Source organism: Equus przewalskii, chromosome 4, assembly GCF_037783145.1.
Source record: "Equus przewalskii isolate Varuska chromosome 4, EquPr2, whole genome shotgun sequence".
Taxonomy (NCBI): domain Eukaryota; kingdom Metazoa; phylum Chordata; class Mammalia; order Perissodactyla; family Equidae; genus Equus; species Equus przewalskii.
This window is the reverse complement of record NC_091834.1, coordinates 61,696,097-61,718,843: the sequence shown is the minus strand read 5'-3', so window position 1 is coordinate 61,718,843 and position 22,747 is coordinate 61,696,097. Positions and strand designations below refer to the sequence as shown.

Below are 22,747 nucleotides of genomic sequence, written 5' to 3'. Positions count from 1 at the left end.
TTACTGCTGATTCATTTTGCCTTTTTTTGTTATTGAAAAGAAGCTGTCTTGCCACGGTACTGACCCAGAGTAGATGTTCAATAAACGCTAAATGAATGACTGAATGGAAGGAGAATGTGAATGGAGGAAGTGATTAAATTGGCTTCTATGGAAGTGAATGAGAGATTGGGCTGAGTCACCAGGCTGCCACTGAGCCTGACATCCCACCATTCACACTGTGCCTCTCACTTCAGGACTTCCCTCGTAGGTCTCCTCTTTCAAAATTCACTTCCTGTCCTGCTCTGGGTCCCACTCAATCCCCAAGTCCCGGCCAGCAGGAGGTCTGGAGGTGGGAGGTGTGGTTAAGAGGCCCCAGAAGGGGAAGAGGGGAGGTGAGGTGGGGTACATCATAGCTAAACCCTGCTTTCTCTGGTCTTGGCATGGGGGCCAGAGACAGGGGCCTGGCACCCCAACAGACACCCACCATCTCCCTCTGCCACCTCCTGCATCACCTTCCCCTCCAGGCAGAGCCAAGGCTGGTGGAGTTCCAGGTGTGAAAGAGAATTTGCCTTCCACCCCTCACAGACAGGACAGAGGAGGGCAGCAGGCAGGACTCCACAGTGGAGCGGAGCATAGAGCGTGGAAACTCTCTACTTCTAGAAAGACATCAGCTGAAGCCTTAGGCAAGTGCAGGAGGAAGCTGAGGCCCAGTTGGCAAGGGACCTGTGCATGGCCACACATGTGACTTAGACCCCTCTGACCCCCTCAGGAGCCCTGCCCTCCACCCTCCTTGAACCAAGGTCCCACCCAAGCAGCTCTGAAGTGGGGAACATCTGCCTGCAGGGCGCCCCGTGTCCTTGGTGCCGGTCCCCAGGAAGGCCTGGGGCCCGAGTGAGGGGAGAAGGAGGGACCAAGGATGGCCTGAAGAGGCCCCAGGGGAAACCCACCTTGGTCTGGATTGAAGATTCGGAAGAGTTCAGCAGGGCAGCTGACGAAGACCATCTCACCCACGTGGGCAGGCTTCCAACAGGTGATGTTGTCCCACATCCCGGGGCAGCCTGCGCAGAAGAGAACCCTGCTGAGAGGGGGCACAGCCCTCACACACTCACCTGCAGGCACCGCCGTATGCATACACACATCCGTGAGCATGCCCATCACACGCTCAAGAGCCATGCCCTTGCAGGAGGAGGGAGGCGTTTAAGGGGAGAGAAGGTGAGGCCTACTGTTTGAGGCAGGACTCAGCCTTGTCTTGGGAAGATCCTCAAAGAGAAGACATTTCAGGAGCTTCTGGGGTGAGGAGGGAGCCCTCATCTGATTTTACATCAGCCCACAGCCCTATGGTCCAGGCAGGATTGTGGGGAAGGAAGAAGCAGGCCCAGCCGCAGCCCAGGGCAGGACTCCTAAGAATGAGATGCTGGGAGTCTCTGTGGCCCTCCCCCACATCACCCTGCAGCAACTCCTCTGCATCCTTAGGCTCCGCCATCCCTGTGCGGTCCAGCTTCTCTGTGGTCCTCCTCTATGGGCCCTCTCTCTCCCTAGGTGGAGGAATAGCAGGAACCGGCTAGCCTGAGGGAGCAGCTCCACAGCCACACCCGCCTCTGGGGATGGTATGGAGCTAGGACTTGAAGGAGGAGCACACACTGGCCAGATAGGGAAAAGGGGAAAGCCATCCAGGCAGAGGCCTGTGCAGCCGAGGCCCTGAACTGTGAAAGGACCCGGAGCACAAAGAGACAGGAGGCAAGGACCACTTTGGTGGCCACATTGTGAGGAGTCACAGGCCCTGATCAGGTGAATGCCAAAGGACAGAGAGGGAGCAAGGACAAAGTGAGAAGTATTTAGGAAGTACCAAGACTGGTGACAGTGCATGAGAGCCGTGAGGAGGAGGAAGATGTCAAGCCTGACGACCAGGTTTTCAGATCTGAGGGCTCAGTGCACCCTCTCACCCCTCTGCCTGCCATGCACTCTCTCCTGGCGGCCCCTGCCAGCCTCTCCATGGAGTTCTCTCCATCCCTCGTGGCCACCTCCTCACCTCCCCTTCATGCTTCACTCCTTTCTCTAATTCTGCCCTTCCTCTCCACTGAAATGCCTCTCTCCTGGGCCCCCAGCGAACTCTCTCTTCGCCCTTACTGACCGGGCCGCACCCTGACTGAAGGCAGGTGCTGGCCCCTTGCCCCACTCACCTTGAATGAAATCACCTGGCTCCTGGACTTAAGGACAGAACCACACAGACAACTCCAATCCCACCTCCTGCACCACCTGCAGGCTGCCTCCCACAGTCAGCTGCCTGCCACATATCCCGGCCTTGGAGCGCCAAAGATGGTCCAAACGCAGCATGTCCAAGACTCAACTCAGCATCTCCTGCTGAAACCTGGTTCCTGTCTCAGCCCCAGCTAGAAACCTGGAGTCACCTTGCTTTGCCTCCGTCTCCTCCATCTTTCATATCCAATCGGCCAGCAGGTCCTGCTGGTGTGACCTCCAAATACTGGTGGAATCCATGCCCTGCTGTCCATCCTGCACCCCTACCTAGTTCAGGGCCACCTACCTTGCACTGGGACCATGGTGACAGCCTCTCCAGGGTCCTCTTCACTCAACCCCACACAGCTGTGACCATGATCTCTTCAAAAGGAAGGTCTGGTAGGGTCGTACAGCCCACCACCCCCAGTGAACACCTTGCAGTGCTCTTGTCACCTCAATTCCTTAAACTCACGCCCATGGGGAGTGGGTGAGGCCACGGGATGAGAGTTTACCCCAGGAAGGGATACGAAGTGAGAAGAGCGTGGAGGAGGGGACCCCGGGGACCCCCATATTTACGGGGAGGGCAGAGGAAGTACATGTTGTGATGCAATCAAGAGAGAGGGGCAAAGGGGTAGGAGGGAGGCAGCAGTGAGTGTGCGACAGCAGAGGGAAGTTTCAGGAGAGGAACCGTGTCCTGCTGAGCCGTCTGTTAAGACAGCCTTGGGAGAGGGCTACTCTGCCAGAGAAGAGACAGCCAGCCGGTGACCCACAGGGTCCCAGCGCACGGGCTGCCGTGAGGATTAATGAGTTCATATATGTAAAGCCCTCAGAAAAACGCTGGGCTCACTCAAAGCATGTTTGCTGTTGTTATGAAAATTAATTTCATTATTTCAATTAGGTGTCCCTGGGAATCATTCCCCTGAGAGAGGCCCAGGCAGGGAGATGAACCAGAGCCCCGTGAGGTGAGAAGGAAGGCCAGGGGAGGCCGCTGACAGGTCACAGAGGCAGCCTGCAGGGGGCCTGGGCCAGGCCTCATGAGTTCACAGCCTCCTTGCTGGGGTCCATGACTGACCTGTGGGTGCTGTTTGGACCAGAAGGCACCAATGGCTTCAGGGCACTGAAAACCTTGTCTCTCAGAACTCAGACCTGGCTATTTGGGAATTCACACCCAGTTACATTGGCCTATAGCATCCTGCTCCCAAAATGACCAAGTTTGGGAGCTGGAAGCACCATAGGAAGCTCTGAGGACAACAAATCAAGAAGGCGAGGACACTGGGGGCCACAAGGGAGGAGCCAGGTCCCAGGTCTCACAGCCACAGGCCTGTTATTGATGATCCCTGTCCATCCATCACAGCAGGCCAGGCAGCCAGCATGTGCTGGTTATGACATCATGGCCTTGAAAGAGACCCAACCGCTCATCTTTGGTTGCCGTGGCCTGTGTTGACCGAGGAATGGCCGCAGAGCGTGGCTGTGTGTGGCCCATGCCTGGGGAGCCCCAGCCAACAGATGTTCCCTTAATGTGGAACATTAGGCCCTGGCACAGCCAGCTGCTACTGCCAGCTGACGTTCCTGGGGTCCCAGGGCACTTGAGCTAGAGGGAGCACAGTCACAAGGGCTGAGGGACAGGAGGGACACAGGGCTCAGATGGGACGGCATGAGGGGAGAAGGAGCTCCCAGGGTGGAGGTCAGAGGTGTGGAGGCTGGGCCGGAGAGGCTTCATTCTCTTAACAACTATTTACTAAGTGTCAACCCATCAGGTCCAGGGCTACAGTGGTCCCCTCAGCACCTGCACAGCAGCCACAAGACTTCTGCTAAGGACCCATTGCACACCTCTGGCAACTATCTACCCCTCCACCCTGACTCAGTTTCCCTGTGTGCACAGCGAGGGCTGGGTGTCCCTGAGGGTACTCCCAACTCTGAGTGTCCAGAGCTCAAATCTGGAATAGCGGTTCACTCAGGACCTTCTGGTACCCAGGAGAATGGCTGGGGAGGCTGGGGCTGCCTTCCCTGGGCCCACTGCCAAGACCAACATCTCCCAGGGGGCATCTGCCAAGGTCCCCCCACCCCACCCCATGGCCTGCCACACTCTCAAAGCCCTCCTGAGGTTCCCAGCCTGCGTCCCGTCCAGAGACTAAGGGTCCTGGGGCAATTCCTGCAGCACCAGCGCAGGTGAGAAGCCGAGAACTAGAACCCCTCACTCCAGGGCCCAGCCCAGTGACCAGGTTTAGGGACTGTGATACTGTGATATAATAAGAATTACGTAGTTGGCCTTCATCCCAGATTCCTGGCACAGAGCTCCTAAAAGCCTTGAAATTTCCCAATAGAGAGGAGCATCTTTTGTTATTCACAAGCCCCTTTCAGCCATATCTGAGTTTATGCTAATGAAGTGACACTCAGAGGGTGGGGGCTGGTTCCCAGAGGAACCAAGCATGGGATTAGAGGGTGGGAACTTTCAGTCCCACCCCCCACCTCCAGGAGGGGAGGCAGGCTGGAAATCGAGTTAATCTTTAATGCCCAGTAATTTAATCAATTACGCCTACATAATGGAACCCCCATAAAAACCCTAAACAATGGGGTTGGGAGAGCTTCTGAGTTGGTAAACACATCCATGTGCTGGGAGAGTGGTGCACCCCAAACTCCACAGAGACAGAAGCTCCTGCACCTGGGATCCTTCTGGACCTCACCCCCTGTACCTCTTCATCTGGCTGTTTATTTACATCTTTTATAATATCCTTTACAGTAAACTGGTAAACGTGTTTCCCTGAGTTCTGTGAGCCATTACAGCAAATTATTAAACCTCAGGAGGAGGTCATGGGAACCTCTGATTTGTAGCCAAGTGAGACAGAAGTGTTGGTAACCTCGGGACCCATGACTTGCAACTGGCCTCTGAAGTAGGGGGCAGACTCGTGAGACTGAGCTCTTCATCTGTAGGGTGCCCTAACTCCAGGTAGTGTCAGAATTGAATTAAACTGTAGGGACATCCAGTTGGTGTCCACAGAAAACTGGAGTATTGCTTGGTGTTGTGAGTAAAGCAGCAGTTTCCTCTAGGGAACAACGTCCCCGACTCCATCGGGAGATCACAGCCTCCGCCCACCCCTCTGGCCTGCATCACTGGGGTCACAAGATGCTCAAGTCACCTCCTCAGGGCTTCCCAGAATGCCCTGTGCCCATTTCTCCTGCAGTTATCACCTCCCGGACAAGAGATATGGGCTCTCTCCTCTCCCTGTCTTGATGGGGCCTTGGAGCTGAATCCTCCCAGGGACCCTTGCCAGAGAGACGAGGACAGGATTTGGGCTCCTGAGAGTGCCTGGGGTTTTTCTAACTAAAGACAGCAACTCATTTTCCTTCCACGCCCAAAGAATACATCCAGCTCCTCTGTTCCCATCTGTTCCAGGTTCCAGTCCTAATAAAGCTGAGTTTCGTTGGGAATGAAGATTTCAAGATGCCTTTTCTCCTTCTCCTCCCTCTCCTCCTTCACCCTTCTTTACTTCTTACTTTCCCCTCCCCCTCCCTCTTATTCACTCATTTATTCAAGAAATACTAAGTGCCACTCTGAGTCAGACGCCGCAAAGTGATGCCGAAGTGAATACAACAGCCCAGTCTGTCTGCACAGAGCTTACCATCCCGGTAGTCACGTGAAAGATTTTGGATTGTTGCTAAATGCTGAGAAGCCCTTGGACAGTACATTACTTTCCTATTGCTGCTGTCACAAAGCAAACTTAGCAGCTTAGAATGACAATTTCTTATCTTATGGTTCTATAAGTCAGAAGTCTAAAATGCGTCTCTCTACACTAAAATCAAGATGTGGGCTAGGCTGCATTCCTTCCGGAAGCTGGAGAGGAGAAGCTTTTTCCTTGTCTTTTCCAGATTCAAGAGGCCACCCACATTCCTTGCGTTATGGCCCCTTTCTTCATCTTCAAAGCCAATAGCATAGCATCCTCGAACCTCTCTCCTTCCCTGACTCTTCTCCCTCTTCTTTCACTTCTGACTCCTGTGGTGATACTGGATCCACTTGAATCATCCAGGATACTCTCCCCACCTTAAAATCCTTAATTTAATTACACCTGCCAAGTCTCTTCCGCCATGTAAGGGAACACATTCAAAGGCTTTGGGGATTAGGATGTGGACATCTTTGGTGGGGGCACTATTCCGCCTCCCACAGATGGATTTAAGACAGGGAGTCACGTGATCTGATTCAGCCGTGTGGGAAGGTAGTATATGTCAAGAGCAGAAAAGCAAACACGGGACATGTGTTAGGACGTGGCAGCAGTCCAGGGGAGGGTGGAGGCGCTTGAATGGAGCCAAGGCAGCAGGGATGAGAAGGAGTTCTGTGTGGGAGAGTCTGGAGGCAGGACTGACAGAGCTTGGTGACAGACTGGCTGGATACGGCCGGCGAGTGTGCCAGGGACTGTTGGTGCTCACCCATCTCACGTGACTGAGTTCTCACCAACGGTAAGTGGGTGGAACTGATCCCAAAAACATCCCTCACAGCCCTTCTCTCTCCCCACTCTGCAGCATCCTTGGAGGCCACATGTTGAGGGTGGCAGTGTTCCTAGAGGGAAGGAGCCTGGATCTTGGAATGAGCATGTGGAGTTGGAGTGGAGCTCCACCCCTAACCTCTGCTGACCACCCTGGCCTGTGACATGTGCAAACAATAAATGTTATTGTGCTAAGTCGCTGGGATTTTAAGATTCATTTGTGACTGCAGTGCAGTCTAGGCTGCTCTGACTAATGCAGTGAAGGGGAGAGAGGTATCAAGGATGGCTCCCGGGTCTCTGGCTTGGATGTCTGGATGGATGAGCCATTCACCACAGTGGGACAGAGGACTGGATGGGAAGCAAATGGTGGAGGGAATCAGGCAAGCTGGAACTCAAGGGTTTCATTTGCGATAGGGTTAGTTTGAGATGGTGCAAAGAGCCAAGTGAAGCCAGATTTCAAACAGGCAGTTAGAGAAAAGTCTGGAGTCCAGAGGGGAGGTCAGAACTGGAGAAAGAGAATGGGAAGTGGTCAGCAGAGGGATGCTATGTGGTGCCATGGATCCAGAGGATATGTCTAGTGTAGAGGGCGAGATTTGAGAAGAAGAAAAGAGAAAAGGATAGGGCCTGGCGCCCGCAGAAGGAATGCCAACATTCAGAAGAGCTGACATTAAGTAGACTGAGGAGGGGTGGCCAGAAACACAAGGAAAACCAGGAGAGGTGAGTGACATAGCCAGGAGGGCACACTTTAAGGAGGAGATGGTCAAGTCCATCAGACACTCCTGAGGTGGAGAAAGTTCCCCTCCTCCTCGTCCCCCTGCATAGGAGGTCAAAAATCAAACCAGTCCTACTCCCTGGGAGAATTCTCCACTTTGACAACCCCAAGGCTCCCTGTTCACCTCTCCACTTGTACCCCCATTCTACACTGAGTCCACCTGCGCTCTCCCGGCTCAGTCTATCCCACCGGAAGCCACTATGAAACATGGTCAGAGGAATTCAGGCCTGGGGGGATTCCTGGGAGGTGGGAGGATGCTGTGCACATCCCCCAGGGCTGCTCCCATGAGGACACTACACGCAAAGCAGCCAAGGAGAGGCAGTGCCCAGTGACAATGGCAGAAAGGAAAAAGCCCACTTGGGCGGGTTGAACGGAGAGAATGTAGGAGCCATTAGCCTCGACTGGAACGAAATAAGGAGCTAATCTCGGGTTGTCATGGTGATGATTTTGTCCAGTTCAAAACCCGTGAGACCAGGGCACCAAAGGGACTCAGACAAAGGCACGGTCCTCCCTTTGAGAAGCCGCTCCGGGATGCGTGGGCATTGTTAGAACAAACCCCTCATTTTAGCATACCATTCCAGGGTAAAAAATGATTCCATTTACTAAAATTTACTTTCCAGCCAATGTTTCTGATCCCTAAAATGAGGACCAGCTGCAAGCTCAGAGCTGGGGGGCGGGGGAGAATCCAAGATGCAGCCCTCCCCTCCGGAAGTCAGTGGTTCTCAAAGGGTGGACTCCAGACTGGGAACACGACTGGGAACTGCCAGAGATGCAGATGCTCAGGCCCCACCCAGACCCACTGTGTCAGGAACTCTGGGGCTGGCCCAGCAATCTGTTTTACCAAGTCTTCCAGGGGGCTCTGATGCAGGCTCAAGTCTCAGGACTACAGGACAAAGGAAAACAGGTTTGGACAGAAACTGAACCAGAACCCTCTGTCAGATCTGGGGAGTGAGCTCCTCAGAGCGAGGGTCCCAATGGACCCCACCCTTCCCCATGCTGGGTGCCTGTTCAGTCTCAGAGCAGCTGGGAGGTGCAGATAAGAAGCTGATCTTGCTCCAAGAACGGGGAGGCTGGGCCCAGCCCTGGGGAGGCTCCCCCTCCTCCAGGCCGCTCCTCTTCTGGTGAGGGTGGAGGTGGGGGCTGGGAGGAGGGACTCTGTACCCTGGACAGGCCTCAGAGGCCGGGTCAGAATAGCAATGAGCAGGCTTTCTCGTCCTCCTGTCCCTGCCAAGGCCACTGCAGGCCTGCATCTTCCATCGTCTCCAGAGTGTGGGGGGCTCCTAAGGTGGACTACACCCCACCAGCCCTGCTTAAACGCAGGCAAAGCCTCCGGGCTGATGGAAGCCCGCAGCCCTGCAAAGAGGAGGTGCTGGCTGGGCTCACCCTGGGCAGGCAGGCTGCCTGGGCTGAGCAGAGAGAACAAAGCAGCCAGCCCAGCAGGCGGGGCCTGTGACCTGCGTGGGCCCGGGATGCTCAAGAGCAGAGACGCTGGTTCCCACGCACAGGAGTCCTTTCTCCTGCTCTCTGGGCACAAGAGCCCTGCCGCACAAAGGGCGCTCCCTGCTGGGACGGCAGACCTGGGTCCAGTCCCAGAGCTGGCTCCAGCCCTCGGTGTGACTTGGCCAGTGACTGCCACCCCTGGCCTCAGCCTCTCTGTGTGTCACATGACAGAGCTGGACTCGATGTTGTCTCAAGTCCCATTTAGCGTTCAGGGGTTTGGAATGAGGGACAAAACCACTTCATTTATCTCCTCAATAACCAACCCAATAAACATCTTTAAAACACGCCAAGGATGCTGTGGACAAAACCACCCAGTCAGAGGCTTGTTTCCCCTCTCCATTACCTTCCCTAGCTACCCTTCAGCTGCCTGCCCAGCTCTGGCGCCTCCCCCAGCACGTCCTCAGCTTCCATTCTGAAGGCCACTACATGCATTAACCATGCCATATTCTTTTTGGGGTGGGGGATCCAGGGACCAGGAGGGACCACAATTTGAGGGGATGTGGGTGCCTTCCGGGGAGCCCGTCACCATCCCCCCGACCACATACACAGTGCCACAGACACGCCTCACCTCTAACAGTCAGTGTCCTCATTCCAATGTACTCATTTTATTCGATTTAAAAGACTATGGGAAGATACACAAAATACATAAATACACAAAAAATATATAAAAGCATTGCTGTGAGTTCACACAGTCACTGGAACAAGCTGACAGATTTTCTTTTTTCATATCAAGTATATTTCAGGGACACTGGCTGACCTCAGGCCAGCGTTCTGTGCACAGTGTGCATGCTTAGGGACAGAAGGGGCAGGGGAGGTGCAGAGAAGGGGGGCCATGGAAGGGTGGTGGGCCTCTCTCAATTCACAAAGCACAGATTGACAACATACCACACAACTGCCAATTCTCCGTTACACTCAAATTTTACTCCTGGCTCCCAGGATTGAGCTCCAGCCTGCTTGACCTGTGCCTGGGGGCTGCACTCCAACCCCAGATGGCATGAGAACCCTGGTGGATGCTATTCTCTGGCCACATCAGTGATTCTCAAACTTGGATACACTTTAGAATCATCTGGAGGCTTTTAGACACATACCCTCATTAAGGCCCCAACCCAAATGCTGATCGCGTTGGTTGGGGAGGGCCTGGACATCCACCTCTGTAAATGCTCCCAGGGGCTCTAATGCACGTACGGTGCAATGAGATGGATTGCTGCCTGTATTGCACAAGCAGGTTTAATCTGAAGCCAAGAAGCCTAGCTCAGCTGCAATGACAAGGATGCCCCAAGGACCCGACCTGAGGCTCCTAGGGAGCCTACGGGAAAATTAAGGCTGGAGCAAACCCTCCCCTGGCGGCTGACAGCAGGGTCAACACTCTGCCAGGACTTCAGCATTGGAACAGTGCCGGTGGCCACCTGCTCTCAAGTCCCCTCGAGGAGGGCAATGCCAACACTAGCTTGCCAGGAAAAGCCCCTGCCGACCATGCTCCTTGGTCCCCCTCACGCTGCCCCTCTCCTTCCAGCGCACTGGAGCTGGGGCCTGGGCCACCCAGCCAAGCAGGTCACCAGAGGCTGAGCCTTATGCTGTCCCGGCTCTTAGAAATGCAAATGCCCTTTGGCCTTTTCATAGGCAAGAAAAGTGCAGGCCTCTGGGGGCACATTCAAGGCCCTCCTCTCCCAAATCCTCTGTCCAGCCTCATCTGGACTTCCTCTGCCTGTCTATGACCTTTCACTGCAGCCAGGGGACAGCAGGGGGTGGGTGTGTCTCCTCACTCCTCTTCTGAGCTGCAAAGCAGTGTGGTGGTTAAGAGCGAGACCTGTGAACCAACCAACGCACATCCTGGCTCCACGCTTGCTGGCTGTGTGACTTACTAGGCACCAGGCCGGCAACTTAACAGCGCGTCTGCAGAGCCTCATCTGAAAAATGGACGGAAACTCTACCCAGCCCATAGGTTGGTAAGGTTTAAATGAGCCATATTGTGCGACGGGGTGTGTGCAAAGATTCTGACCCAGTCCCTGGTATTTAAGTGCTAGCTGTTACAATTCCTGCCCACCATACCCACTGCTCATTTCGACCTTGACTCAGGTCACCCCCTGGGCCTTTCTCTCCTGCCTCCCCATGCCTCTCCATCCATCCTCTGAAGCCCTGATCTGATCCCCAACCCCTCCTCTGCTCTTCCATAAAGCCTTTCCAGATTGTTCCAAACTGCACCAACCTTTTCCTAGAGATGTCTCCACCCCTCCCCAGAAGAACTCGGATCCAGCAGAAGAGGGGAGACCCTGGAGGCACTCAACAACTCTGATGACGAGGTCTTTGTTGAGTACTTAGCAAATGCCACACACCATCCTTAGCACTCGTTACAATTGTCATTTAATGCAATGATCCCATGTGGTAGATAGTATTTTTTCCTCCATTTTGCCCCAAGAAAATGAAGGTATTAAGTGCCCTTAATAAGATCACATGGCTGGTGACAGGGGGCTGGGGCTCAAAGTGTATCCTATCGTTCTTCTGAGGCAGTGCATCCCACTGGTTGAGGCCACAGACTGCCTGAATACAAGTTCCACCCCTGCCTCTTACTGGACTGGCTTTAGCAACGTACATAACCTCCTTGTCCTTCAGCTTCCTCTACTATAAAATAGGGGTAATGACAGACCCTACCCCCTGCTGCAGTGGGAGGAAAAAGCACTAGGACAAGGTAAGCCTATCTAAGAACTGGCTATTAATATGATCCATCCCGCCACCTCATTTTAATAGAGGAGGTTCTGAGGCACAGAGCAGTAAAAGGCTACGGAGGTAGTGGTCCAGCTGGGCCCACAGTCTCATCTTCATTTCCACCTAATGGCTGCCTTTTGACTCTGCTTAATTAGGTCTCAGCTCTATCCTATGGAGCTCTACCCTATGACTCAAAGGGGACAGGAAGAAGCAGGGGAACCTCTCTTCAGGCAGACCATGGGAGGGTGCAGCCTCCTCTCTCCTCTGGGCACTCAGGGTTAGAGGTAGGCCATTCCCTTGCCGCCAGGAGATACCTTCACACTCTGCCCTCCTCCATGCCCAGCCTGAAAGCCCCTTCCTCCTTGAAGCCCTCCCTGATCCCACCACCTACACTCACCTGCCCAGCAGGAAGTGCTTTCTCCCTCCACTGAATTCCCACAGCACCAGCTCCACCTCTCCCCAGTGGCATGACCTCTCTGAACTGCAATCCTGGCTATGAGAGTGCAAACCTCTCTCTCTGCAGTCCCCTACCCTTGGCCCTGCCCTCACTCCACCCAGGCCAGACACCTAAGATTCCAGCTTGTCATGTGAATGGAATGAGTGAGAGGGTGAGGTGATGAATGAATGAAGGATTGGGTGAGTGAGTGAATGAGCGGGTGGGTGGGTGAGTGAATGAAGGAGTGGGTGGGTGGATGAGTGAATGAATGAGTGGGTGGGTGGGTGAGTGAATCTCTCCCACAAGCTTGGGGGGGCCCTGAGCCAAGTTCAGGTCTGAGGGGTGAGCTTGGTCAGCCCTGACTCACAGGGCCCCCGAGGCAGGGCTAGAGGAGGGCCAGGTGGGGTCCCGGGGGAAGCTGGAAGGATGCCAGCTTAGTGGAAGCCACCCACTGCTGTCCCCAACTCCAGCAGAGATGGACACGGAACATAGAGATACCTGATCTCGGGGCCCTTAGCCATATCCAGCCCACACCACCCACCCGAATTCAGGGCTCCAGATTCAGGGAGTTACTCACTTCTCCCCTCCCCATCCCTGACTCTTGCTGCTGTGGTTCCCTCAGCCTAGAATGTTCTCCCCATTCACCCATCCCTCAGCTCTCACCTGATGTCAAGTGTCTATTGGTCCCTAGGGCCCAGCTCAGGGGTTCTCAGCCTAGCTTCTCATCAGAATCGCCTGGGGAGCCTTTCGAAATCAAGGTGACTATGACAAACCAAGGTTCTGATTTAATTGGTTTGGATTGTGGCTCGGGTACATTTTTCTAAAAGCTCCTTGGTGATGCTGATGTGCAGCCAGGTTGAAGAACCAAGAATTTAGTTTAAATACCCCCTTCTCCATGGATCCCTGCCCACCTTCCCCACAGAGAACGCCCTTCTTCCTCTCCTGAGCATGCCTGGGGGTGAGACCCCCTCCCCAGCACTGGCCTGCCCCCTCCTGGGAGGGTGTCCATCCTTACACCTGTCTCCTGCCAGGACACCCCTGTGGGTGAGCTTTCTCGTCCTCTCCCAGCCCAGGGCTCCACAAATGGCACGCAGCTCACCTGCAGGCCCGGACCCCACCCCACATCCCCGCTCTGCTCTTCCCTCCTGGATGCTTCTTATTGCTCAGCTCCAAATGTATCTGAGACCTACAATGCAGGAACAATGGCCCTGGGTTGGGAGGCAGGACAGCTGGGCTCCAGGCCCACCTCAGCCTCACACACACCTCCCCCCATGCGGTCTAGAGTCCCTGCCCTCAGGGCTCCATTTTCCCATCCCCTAGACAAGAGGCGTGGGCCAGATATTCTTTTGGTCTCCTGCAACTGTGCGCCCATCTGGGCCCCCTGCCTCAGTTTCCCTGGCTGGTGGAACCTAAATCCACTTTCGGCTTCGGTTAGGGCTGACCAAGAGCTTGGCTGGAGGGAAAAGGCAGCATGGCCGGAGTGGTTCCATTACCAGTTCCTGTCCACTGCTGACTGGTGGAGAGCTCGGGCTCAGGGTAGGGTGGGGGGCGGGGGGTGCCTACCATAACATTGAACTGGACTGCAGATGAATTACCATTTAAACACTGTGCTCAGAAGAGCTCCTGTAAATGGGGAGGATCTGTACAGAAAAGTGGATCCCTCTAGTCTGGGCAGAGAGCCACACCCTCCAGCGACTGAGGCATAAGTGAGGCTGTCGAGGCCTCCAGGATGCCCCCAGTCCCAAATCTCCAACTGCCCACACAGAGCCTCTCTCTGGCCCCACTGGGCATCAGGAAGCTGAGGGTGCCTTTGCCCTGTGGGCCTCGGCGTCCTGTCTGCACAGTGGGGAAGTCAGGAGGAGAGGGGTTACAAGGCGACTGGTTCTCATACAGGGGCCATGCCACTCCCTCGGGACATTTGGAAATGTTGCAAGGCATTTGTGGCTGTCATAGGATCCCGGGTGTTAGGGGCATCTACTGGGGAGAGCTAAGGCCACTAAATGTCCTGCAGGGCACAGCCCCATCCACTACGAGGAAGCAGGATCCCCCCAGGGCTAACAGCAGCCCCGGGAAGCACTGCCCCAGACAGGCTTAGGACTGGAGCTCCTGCCGTTGCCTGCTCTCTGGCTTCTAATGGAGCAAACAAAGCAGGTGGGAAATGACCCCACACCTCCTGCCCTGGGTGGACCAGGTGCTCTCCAGCTCGGCCACAAACAACAGCTGTGTCCCTGCTGCCACCAGGCCCCGGCTGCCCGTTAACGAGCTCTTGGACAGCCGCTGCCCAGCTCAGACACCAGCTCTCTATCCCAGCCCCCATGGGATCGAAGGTGGCCACCTCCAGCCACACAGGACAGCCCGTTCCAGAGGGAGGCATCCAGAGCAGGCTGTCCCCAAGGAGGGCAAGCCCAGTGTCACTGCCCAGAGCAGATTCAGGACTCCATCCCCACAAAGGGCTTTTCTGAAGGACCCAGGGACCTGTACCTTCTACCACTTTCCACAAGGTGGCAGGGGGCTGGGATACCAGTTCTAAAGCCTGGCCTGCGTGTGCTGGGGATGCTGTGCCCTCCCCAACACCCCGCTCACCTGGGAAGGAGTCATTCCAGCCCATCAGCTCATTGGCCCTCTGGATCTTCTCCAGGCACATGGCTTGCTCCTTCTTGAGGATGCAGCTCGAGTGCATGGTGGTGGCCTGCAGGGAACACACAGGAGGGAGCTTGGAGGTTTGTCTACAAGCCTGCTACCTAAGCCCCAGGGGCCGTGGGGGGCAGTGGCAGAAGCAGGAAGGGGATAGTGACAGAGATTTCAGGGCCAGCAGGGACCCTGACATACCATGAGGGCTCTTCTCCTTCACCACCTCAACATGTGGCCTTGGGTGGATCCCACCCCCTCCCTGGGTGTCAGTTGCAGCCACGTCTTTAATAATATTAGTAAACACATATATGGCACTTTACCATGTGCATGCATTGTTCTGTCCATATATATATATATATCGAGTACTACAAAGTAGGTACTATTTTCACCATTTCCCATTTTACAGACGTGAAACTCAAGCACAGAGATGTTAAACAACTTGCTCAAAGTCACATGGCTTAGTAGATGCACAGCCTGGATTTGAACCCAGGTGCTGTGGCTCCAGAGACCACTCGGCTAGTACTGCACTTTATGGGAGCAAGCCGCGGTGGGAGAGAGGAGGGGCCGGGAGAGCTCCTCCTCTGTCTCCTCTGAGGGCTCAGGAAGAAGGCGCAGCCCAGCCCAAGGAGCTGCAGGCGAAGGAGCAGCGGTTGCTTTCAGTGGGGCCCACCAGCTGCACTCATTTACTCCCGGCCCATTTTACGGAAGAGGAAACCAAGGCTCAGAACAGTTAAGAAACTCGCCCCCAAGGTCACACAGGTGGTTAGCGGCAGATACTGGATTAAAGCGCAGGACCAAGTAACTTCAAAGCCCGCGCATCATCCCATGACAGCTGCATCCTAATGCTGTCACTTTAATCAAAACTCCAGGGTAGTGTTCAGGGATCCAGTCTAGCTCTGACTGTTCACAGATGTGCAGGCGGCTTCCAGGGAGAGGGATGGGCTTGTCTGTGGTCACAGTAAGGCAGAGCAGAAGGAGGACCGGCATCCAGGGCTCTGAAGACTGCTGTATCCATTGAAGGGCTGAATTCCCAGATTGAGGGGAAAGGGCCAAAGCTTGGGAAGCCTCCTCCCCCAATCCCCCTAGCTGGGGGAGAGACATGAGCAGAAAGCAGGCTTTTGAGCTCTAACCTGGCAAAGACTTGTGGGCTGGGGACTGGAATCAAAAAAGCCATCTGCAGCCCTGACCAGGGCCCCTCCATACAGTTGAGCAGGTTGTGTACTGCACAACTCTAAAGGTTGCCGCACGTCACCATCATAATAGGGATATAAACTATGTAACAATTTCCAGTCAAATCAGTACAGGGTCTTGAGGAAGGGGCACCCTTTCCGATTCACACAAAGGTGCTGGATGGCCCGCTGTGGGTGCTGGCAGAGATACCAGCCAGGCGAATTGAGCTTCACTGAGGGCACATGAAAGACACAGGTTCCGGGGGTGGGGGCTCAGGTGAGCCTGGGGCTCCAGCTGGTCAGGCAGGAGAGGGTCCTGGGCCCTTACCATAGGGAGCAGGAGGAGAGCAGCCAGGGAGGCCTGCACGATCCTGGCCATGACACTTCTCAGCCTGGCAGGAGGCTCAGGCCAGGACTGCTTGCCTCCCAGTCAGAGCAGCCGCTGGTCAGCCCCAAGGTGTCTGCGGGCTAGAGAGAAAGGAAAAGCGTGAATCCAGAGGAGGGGCAGGGACCCCCTCCCCTCCCTGCAGCAAGGCTCTCAGCCTCCGAGGGTAATCCCCCTCCATGCCTTCATCCGTGCTGTTCTTTATTCTTCTATCCCACACACATCAGCTGAGCCCCTACTCAGTGCTGGGCACCGAGGATACAGTGGGGAACATGCTGGCTGAGCCCCCATCCTACTCCTGGGACAGGCTGGATGGCTTTCTCCTCTGCAGCAGACGTTGTCTCCCCCAGTCTCCCCCAACAGCGACTGGTTTTGCTGGCCCATGCATGCCCACCTGGAGAGGACCTTTCCAGGTCCCTCAAGTGCAGGCCTATGACGAAGGTCCCCCCAGGACACGTGGGGGGCAGTGCCACTTCTGCACCACCCGTCCACAAGGCATCGCATACTCTCCTCTTCCGTCCTTCCACCCTTCCCCAGCGCTGGACCAGCTCTGATGGTGCAGCAGGGGCAACACCAGGGGCAGGGAGCGATGCTCCGAAAGGAACCCAGATGGCTCAGTGAGCTGACGGGGCCAAGGCCACACCGGCCTGGCAGGTGGAGCCAGTTCCAGACCGATGCATGAGAAAGAACCCGCTTCTGTCTAAAGCGCTCCCTCCACGAAGGCCGCTGTTCCACTGCGGAGCCGGCTCCCCTAACAAACCTCACCTCCTTCCACTCTGCCTCAGCCCACCTGGCCCCCAGGATAATGCCTTTACCACCGCGACACACAAACCAAAGTGACTGCTGAAGAGGGCGCTCAGGCCTCAGTGCTGCAGAACTCCAAGTCGGGGGGGGGGGCGGGGGGGGGGCTGGTCCTCGAGAACGGGAGCCGCAAGTAGGGACCAGACAGGGTACGGGGAGCCAAGGGAGGAGGCTGTGGGAGCCCTGGCACATTCCCAGGGGAAGAGTCTGGTCTGCTTCTAAAATGGATCATTAACACACATTCCCTCCAACCCCGCCATTCCACATCTGGGTGTCTTTCCTAGAGAAATATCTGCACCATACAAAAAGAAGCAAATGCAAGGATGTTTACCGCAGCATCATTTAAAACAGCATCAACAGCAAAAACCGGGGCAACAAAGCATCCATCAGGCAGGCACTGTTAATAGGCCCCAGCACACTCATACAATGGAATACTACATGGTAATTTAAAAATTATTACTTTCATTACTATTAAATTCTTATTAAAGAGATTGAGTAGGCCCATATCAGGGCCACCACTAACCCATAGGTGCCTGGTTCAGGAGGCCCATGGGGGTCTGCATCCCAACCATCAGTCCTTGCACACCTCCGACCAGTGGGCAGAGCTGCCATTACCCCGGGGCCTCTGTGCTCCTGGCTGTCTGCCTACCCATCCCTCCCTCCCCACTCCTTACCTCTCCAAGCTCCCCTAGGCCTCTCCGAGCTCAATCTGGTGACAAGCAAGCACCCAAAAAGGAGAAAGAAAACCAGCCACAGGAAGGCTCAAGGAAAGGGGCCCTCATCTCACCCACCTGCTGCCCTGCCAGCTCAGGGACCACTCAGAGATGCTGAGGGAGGCTGTGAGTACCCCTAAGAGATGCTCTGAGAAGCCCAGGGGCCCATGGGGATGCTGGCCCACCCTGTCCCCTGCAGGTCAGGACTGGGCAGGCTCCGGCTCAGCATCCCTGGGCACCTTGAGGTACCAGCTGTCCTGGACACTCAGGCTTTAGTCTCTGTAACCCCTCCCAGAGCCCTCCACATCCCTGCTGGTCACCAGCTGCCTCTGGCACTGGTGGCCCCCGGGGGGCTCTGTCACTTCCACTATTCCTGGGGAGCCCAGAGCTCAGTCTGCAGAGAGCTGACACTTCTGACCTGCCTGGCTGGAACAGAGGAGTGCCTGGCCCATCGGCCCTCAGTAGATGCTGGAGGCAGTCTCTCTCAGCCAGCAGAGGGCTTAGAGAAGCGTGGGCAAGCCAGAAGGCCTCCGAGATCCAGAGCTGACTCTCCCACACCTAGGACAATGGCAGGCCAAAGGCTAGTGAGGTCTGAAGTAAGGAAGGGGTCCACACAGCCCTTCTGGTGGGGTGCCAACCATCTCAATCTGCGGCCTGGGCCTGGGTTCTGGCCCCAGCACTGGGCCACAAGCTAGATCCTTTGCTTCTGCGGGTCTCAGCTTTCTTAGCCAAGAGGAAGATGACTCCTCATCTGAGCTCCGTCCTTGGCCTGCCTCACAGCCAGCAGGGCCCAGACAAGAGCCACAGGAGGGAAACGGATGCACAGCCTGTGTCACTATGTGGACACACAGTGCTCCTTCCGGAGGAGCTGTCTCCCTTCAACTCCTAGCAAGATGCTACTAGAAACATCAGCCAGCCACTGTTTCTGTCTCTTGGGAGAGACCTCTCGGCCTGGGGCACAGAGCAAGCTTCCTGGAGGAGGAGGCCTGGGAAGAGGGAGGAGCACTCAGAAATGAAATCAGAGCTCCTAGCAACACCCTGAGAAGGCAACAGCACCACCCACTTCCTTCAAACCAAGACTCACTGCCTCCTCCCGCAAGCCCTGACCCTGCTCCCAAGGTGCGCTCTGACCTCCCAGCCCAGCGCTCCCCTGGGCTGCCCATCAGAACCACTCAGAAGCATTTAAAAATACCCCTGCCGACTGAGTGGGCCTCTCCGGGGCTGGGCCCGGGCATCAGTGTTGTTTACAGTTCTCCAGGTGACTCTGGCATAGAGTCAGATTATAGAGCCTCTGTTCTAACCTTTATTAGAACCAGCAGAGCTGGCCCGGAAGAGCTAGCAGCTTCCACTGCTCTGGCTGCTCCAGAGGGTTAGCGGGGCAGCAGGCAAGCAGAGAATGAGTTTGTGTTTTGAGGGCTGGCTGATTTCTGATTTTCTCCTCTCCCTCTCTGCCTCTCTCTCACACACACACAAATACACAGAAAAAGGTCCACAGAGAAGAGCATAAGACATGTCAATCCCACCGAGAAAAAGAGAGACACTGATCCCCAGGGCGCCCGCCTGAAGGCATCATATAAATGCCATGTGTAGAACACACGAGGGTGGAGAGTCCTACAGGGACCAGCAGACACGACACGTGTGCGCGCGCGCACACACACACACACTCTCCTCCCCAGAAATGCAGAGGCACACTCACCACATATAGAACAAAGAGACCTACAGGTGCAACCACACATTTAGATATTCAGGTACGTTTCCCAGACCATTGATGCATATCATAATACAGACACACTTATTCTGCAAAGGCATTCAGATACACAGAGGCAGTTAGATCTGGATTCGGAGGCAGGCGCAGGTACACACAGACACACGCACATGCACACGTGTGTGCATGCGTGCACAAACATGCTCACACAGGGATGCCAGACTTGCAGGAGGCTCGTCCCTGCTCCAGGCAGGGCCGCTCTTCAGCCACCCCTGCAGTGGATTAAAAAGAAGCTGGAGCAGACGGCTCAGCCCCACCAGCCCCAGCTCCCCGCACTGTCACCAGGCTGCTTAGGCAACGACATGAACCAGGGAGAGGTGTCCCCTCCACCTGACGACAGGGAGAGGGGCTGGGGAACTCAACCTGGGCCTTCTCTGGAACTAGACCCAGGGTCTTGACTCCCACTGTTGCCCTCTCTTATTTGTTGTTGTTGAGATATAACTGACATACAACATTAGTTTCAAGTGCACAAGATAACGATTCCCCATTTGTACGCATTGTGAAATGATCCCAATAAGTGTAGCCAACATCCACCACCACACAGTTAAACGACTTTGTTTTCTTGTGATGAAAACTTGTAAGATCTACTCTTGGCCCACTGTTGTCCTGGCTTATTAACACCCCATACACACACTATAGTCCACTCCTGCCCAACCGCACACAGACACCAGCGAGAGAGAACCTGGGAGCTGCCCGGCCTTGACCAGCCCACTCCTCTGCTGGGGACCTATGGAATTACCTACTCTGACCTCTCCCAGGGTGACAATCTCCTCAGCCCCTCCTGGCACTTCTGCCCCCATCCTATCCCTGCCCGAGGCCACCTTGCAGCATCCCTGCTGGACAGCGCTCAGAGCTCACTGTCTCAGGCACCTGGTCCTCCTCAGGGCCACATGCTGGTTCATCTGCCCTCTGAGATGCATCCCCTGGGCCTGCCACCTGCAGCCCTTTCAGGGGCTCCTCCTCCTCCTCATCCTGGCTGCCCCCCTCCTCTGGACTCCCCCAAGCAGCCAGTGCCCTCTCACAGGACAGGACTAGGCCCGGCCACTGCAGCCTGGGGTTGGTCTCCCCTCTCCCTGGGGATGGACACTGGGTTCTTCCGGCCCAGCCACACAAGTGGCTCAGGATGATCTTCTCACTGACACACGCAGGTTGTCTCCTGGGTCCAGGCTCTGCTGGGGCCACTGGCTTTTGCAACTGGTCTGAGGACAATTCTATGTCCTGGTATTCATTGTGGTGAAGCTGGGGACCATTTTGCTAGAGTTTTTAGCCTTAGGGACTCAGGAAAGCCACTTGGCTTTTCTGTGCCTCAATCTGATTACCTGTAAAATGAGAATACTAGTAATACCTATCTCATAGATATTACTCTGAGGCATAAACAAATTTATATAAGTAAACTCTATAGAGTATAGACTGTCCTAGCTACATGTGCGTAACTATTATCATCTTACCACTGATGTTCAGGTTTTTGCATCCTCTTGCTGTCACCTCTACCCCCATAGCCCTGTGTCACATTCAAAATGGGAACAGCAGGCCTGCTGTGCCTTTCTTTGCTAATGACTAACATTTATTAACCACTCAGTATGTGCCAGGCGCACTTCCAAGCAATAAATATGCATTAACTCATTTCACCTGCCCAAAACCTATGAAGTAGTTACTCGCATTATCCTCGTTCTATAGCTGAGATGACTGAGGCACAGAAAGACTAAGCAACTTCCCCAAGGTCACACAGCAAATACATGGTAGAATTGGGAAGTGATCCCAGGCAGCCTGGCTCCAAAGCTTGCATGCTCCATCCCTGTGCTCCTGCCACTTTCTGTCACTGGTAAAAGGAAGATCAGCTCAGAACCCATTGGTACCCCATTAGTGATCCCTCTCACACCTTTGGGGACTGGTTAGGGCTTCGGCTACTCCTTGCCCATATTTCTATATCTGAAACACCCTCCTTAGGAAGAGTTAATTATAGACGCAGCATTTCAGACCTGAAATGGATTTTAAAAGCCACCTCCTAGCGACTGACTTACCTGTGGGGAAAGCGAGGCCAGAGAGGGGGAGACGCTTCACACAGTGGAGAGTCCTAGAGCCCTGCCTGGCAGAAAGGGATGTGACAGACACCTGAACCGGAGGGAAGTACATGCCCCCTTCCAGACTCAGGGGAGCCTGCCGTCCTCAGGCCTCATTAGCCCAGCGACCGACCAGGAGCGGGAACTGACACGAGCAGCCACGTCCTGTGCTCCGGTGAGCCACTGCACCAGGCACACAGGAAGATGGCATCATCACTCAGCACACCGGAGCCAGAGGTGACTCACCGGGCTCCCGACTTCCCACATGGAGTGGGAGGGGACTCAGAGACCCTGCAGCCATCCCCCACTCCCCCACACCCTGCAGGACCCTTTCTGCAGCATCTCGGCTGAGGACGGCCCGGCTCCTGGGATGGGGCACTTACCCCTCACCAGAGCTGGTCCAGGGCCCTCAGGAGCAAGCTCTGACGTCTTCCCACCATGTCCTTCTGGGCCATCCTTTGCCTCGTGAAGCCCCCACCGTGTGGGAGTGGCAGCTTGCCCTCCCTCTCCATTGGACCACACAGCCTGGGGTCCCTCTCCTGCCTGGAAGGAGCTGGGGCCAGCTGGGCAATCTCCTACTGGAGTCCTCTGGCTGCTCAGCATCCCTCTCAGTCACAGGGCAGTGCCAAGCCTGGACACCAGACAGAAGATGACCCAGGAGAAGTGGATCACGGCCTCCCTCGCTGGCCACATGCTCCCTTTATTAACTAGACCTGAGCAGGACTGCACCCCAATTCCTCCTCTGCCTCCCAGTGCAGGGAACCAGGGAGCGAAGGCTGAAAGATGAAACGCTGCTCCCCCTCAGCTCACCCCTCAAAAGGAGGGAACTGCACTTGCTTCTGGGAAGGAAGACGGAACCCCTTTCCTCCTCAGGAAGGTCAGAGCTGATAAAGGCAGAGCCCGGCACCTGGGGGAGACGCATCCTGGCAATCGCGGGATTAATCAATAATACTGATGCTCCTCTTGGCAATCAAACCTTCCCCTTTCAGAACCTGGCCCCCAGGGTCCTGCACACAGCTGGTGACAGAAGCCAGGTCCCTGAAAGGGCCCCCAGTGATGATTCCACCCAAGCCCTACAATTTACACTCAGGGAACGCGGACTCGGGGCAGGAGCACATAC

At 55.3% G+C, this 22,747-nt stretch overlaps 1 protein-coding gene across 26 annotated transcripts in view; it reads right to left on the bottom strand.

The window, feature by feature from the left end:
- Nucleotides 1-22,747, bottom strand: part of ADCYAP1R1 (ADCYAP receptor type I) — a 58,880-nt gene that overhangs the window by 30,572 nt on the left and 5,561 nt on the right. For 22 of the 26 annotated variants that reach the window (XM_070616184.1, XM_070616168.1, XM_070616182.1 and 19 more), the window contains 3 exons: nucleotides 16,232-16,371; nucleotides 14,687-14,792; nucleotides 927-1,037 (listed from right to left, as the gene is read on the bottom strand). In XM_070616184.1, coding sequence (XP_070472285.1) covers nucleotides 927-1,037; nucleotides 14,687-14,792; nucleotides 16,232-16,282 — 268 coding nt within the window. In that variant the 5' untranslated portion in view covers nucleotides 16,283-16,371. Of the gene's footprint in view, nucleotides 1-926; nucleotides 1,038-14,686; nucleotides 14,793-16,231; nucleotides 16,372-21,588; nucleotides 21,654-22,010; nucleotides 22,259-22,747 lie in introns of those variants that run through there. The other 4 variants (XM_070616175.1, XM_070616185.1, XM_070616188.1 and 1 more) reach the window with 3 other exon arrangements.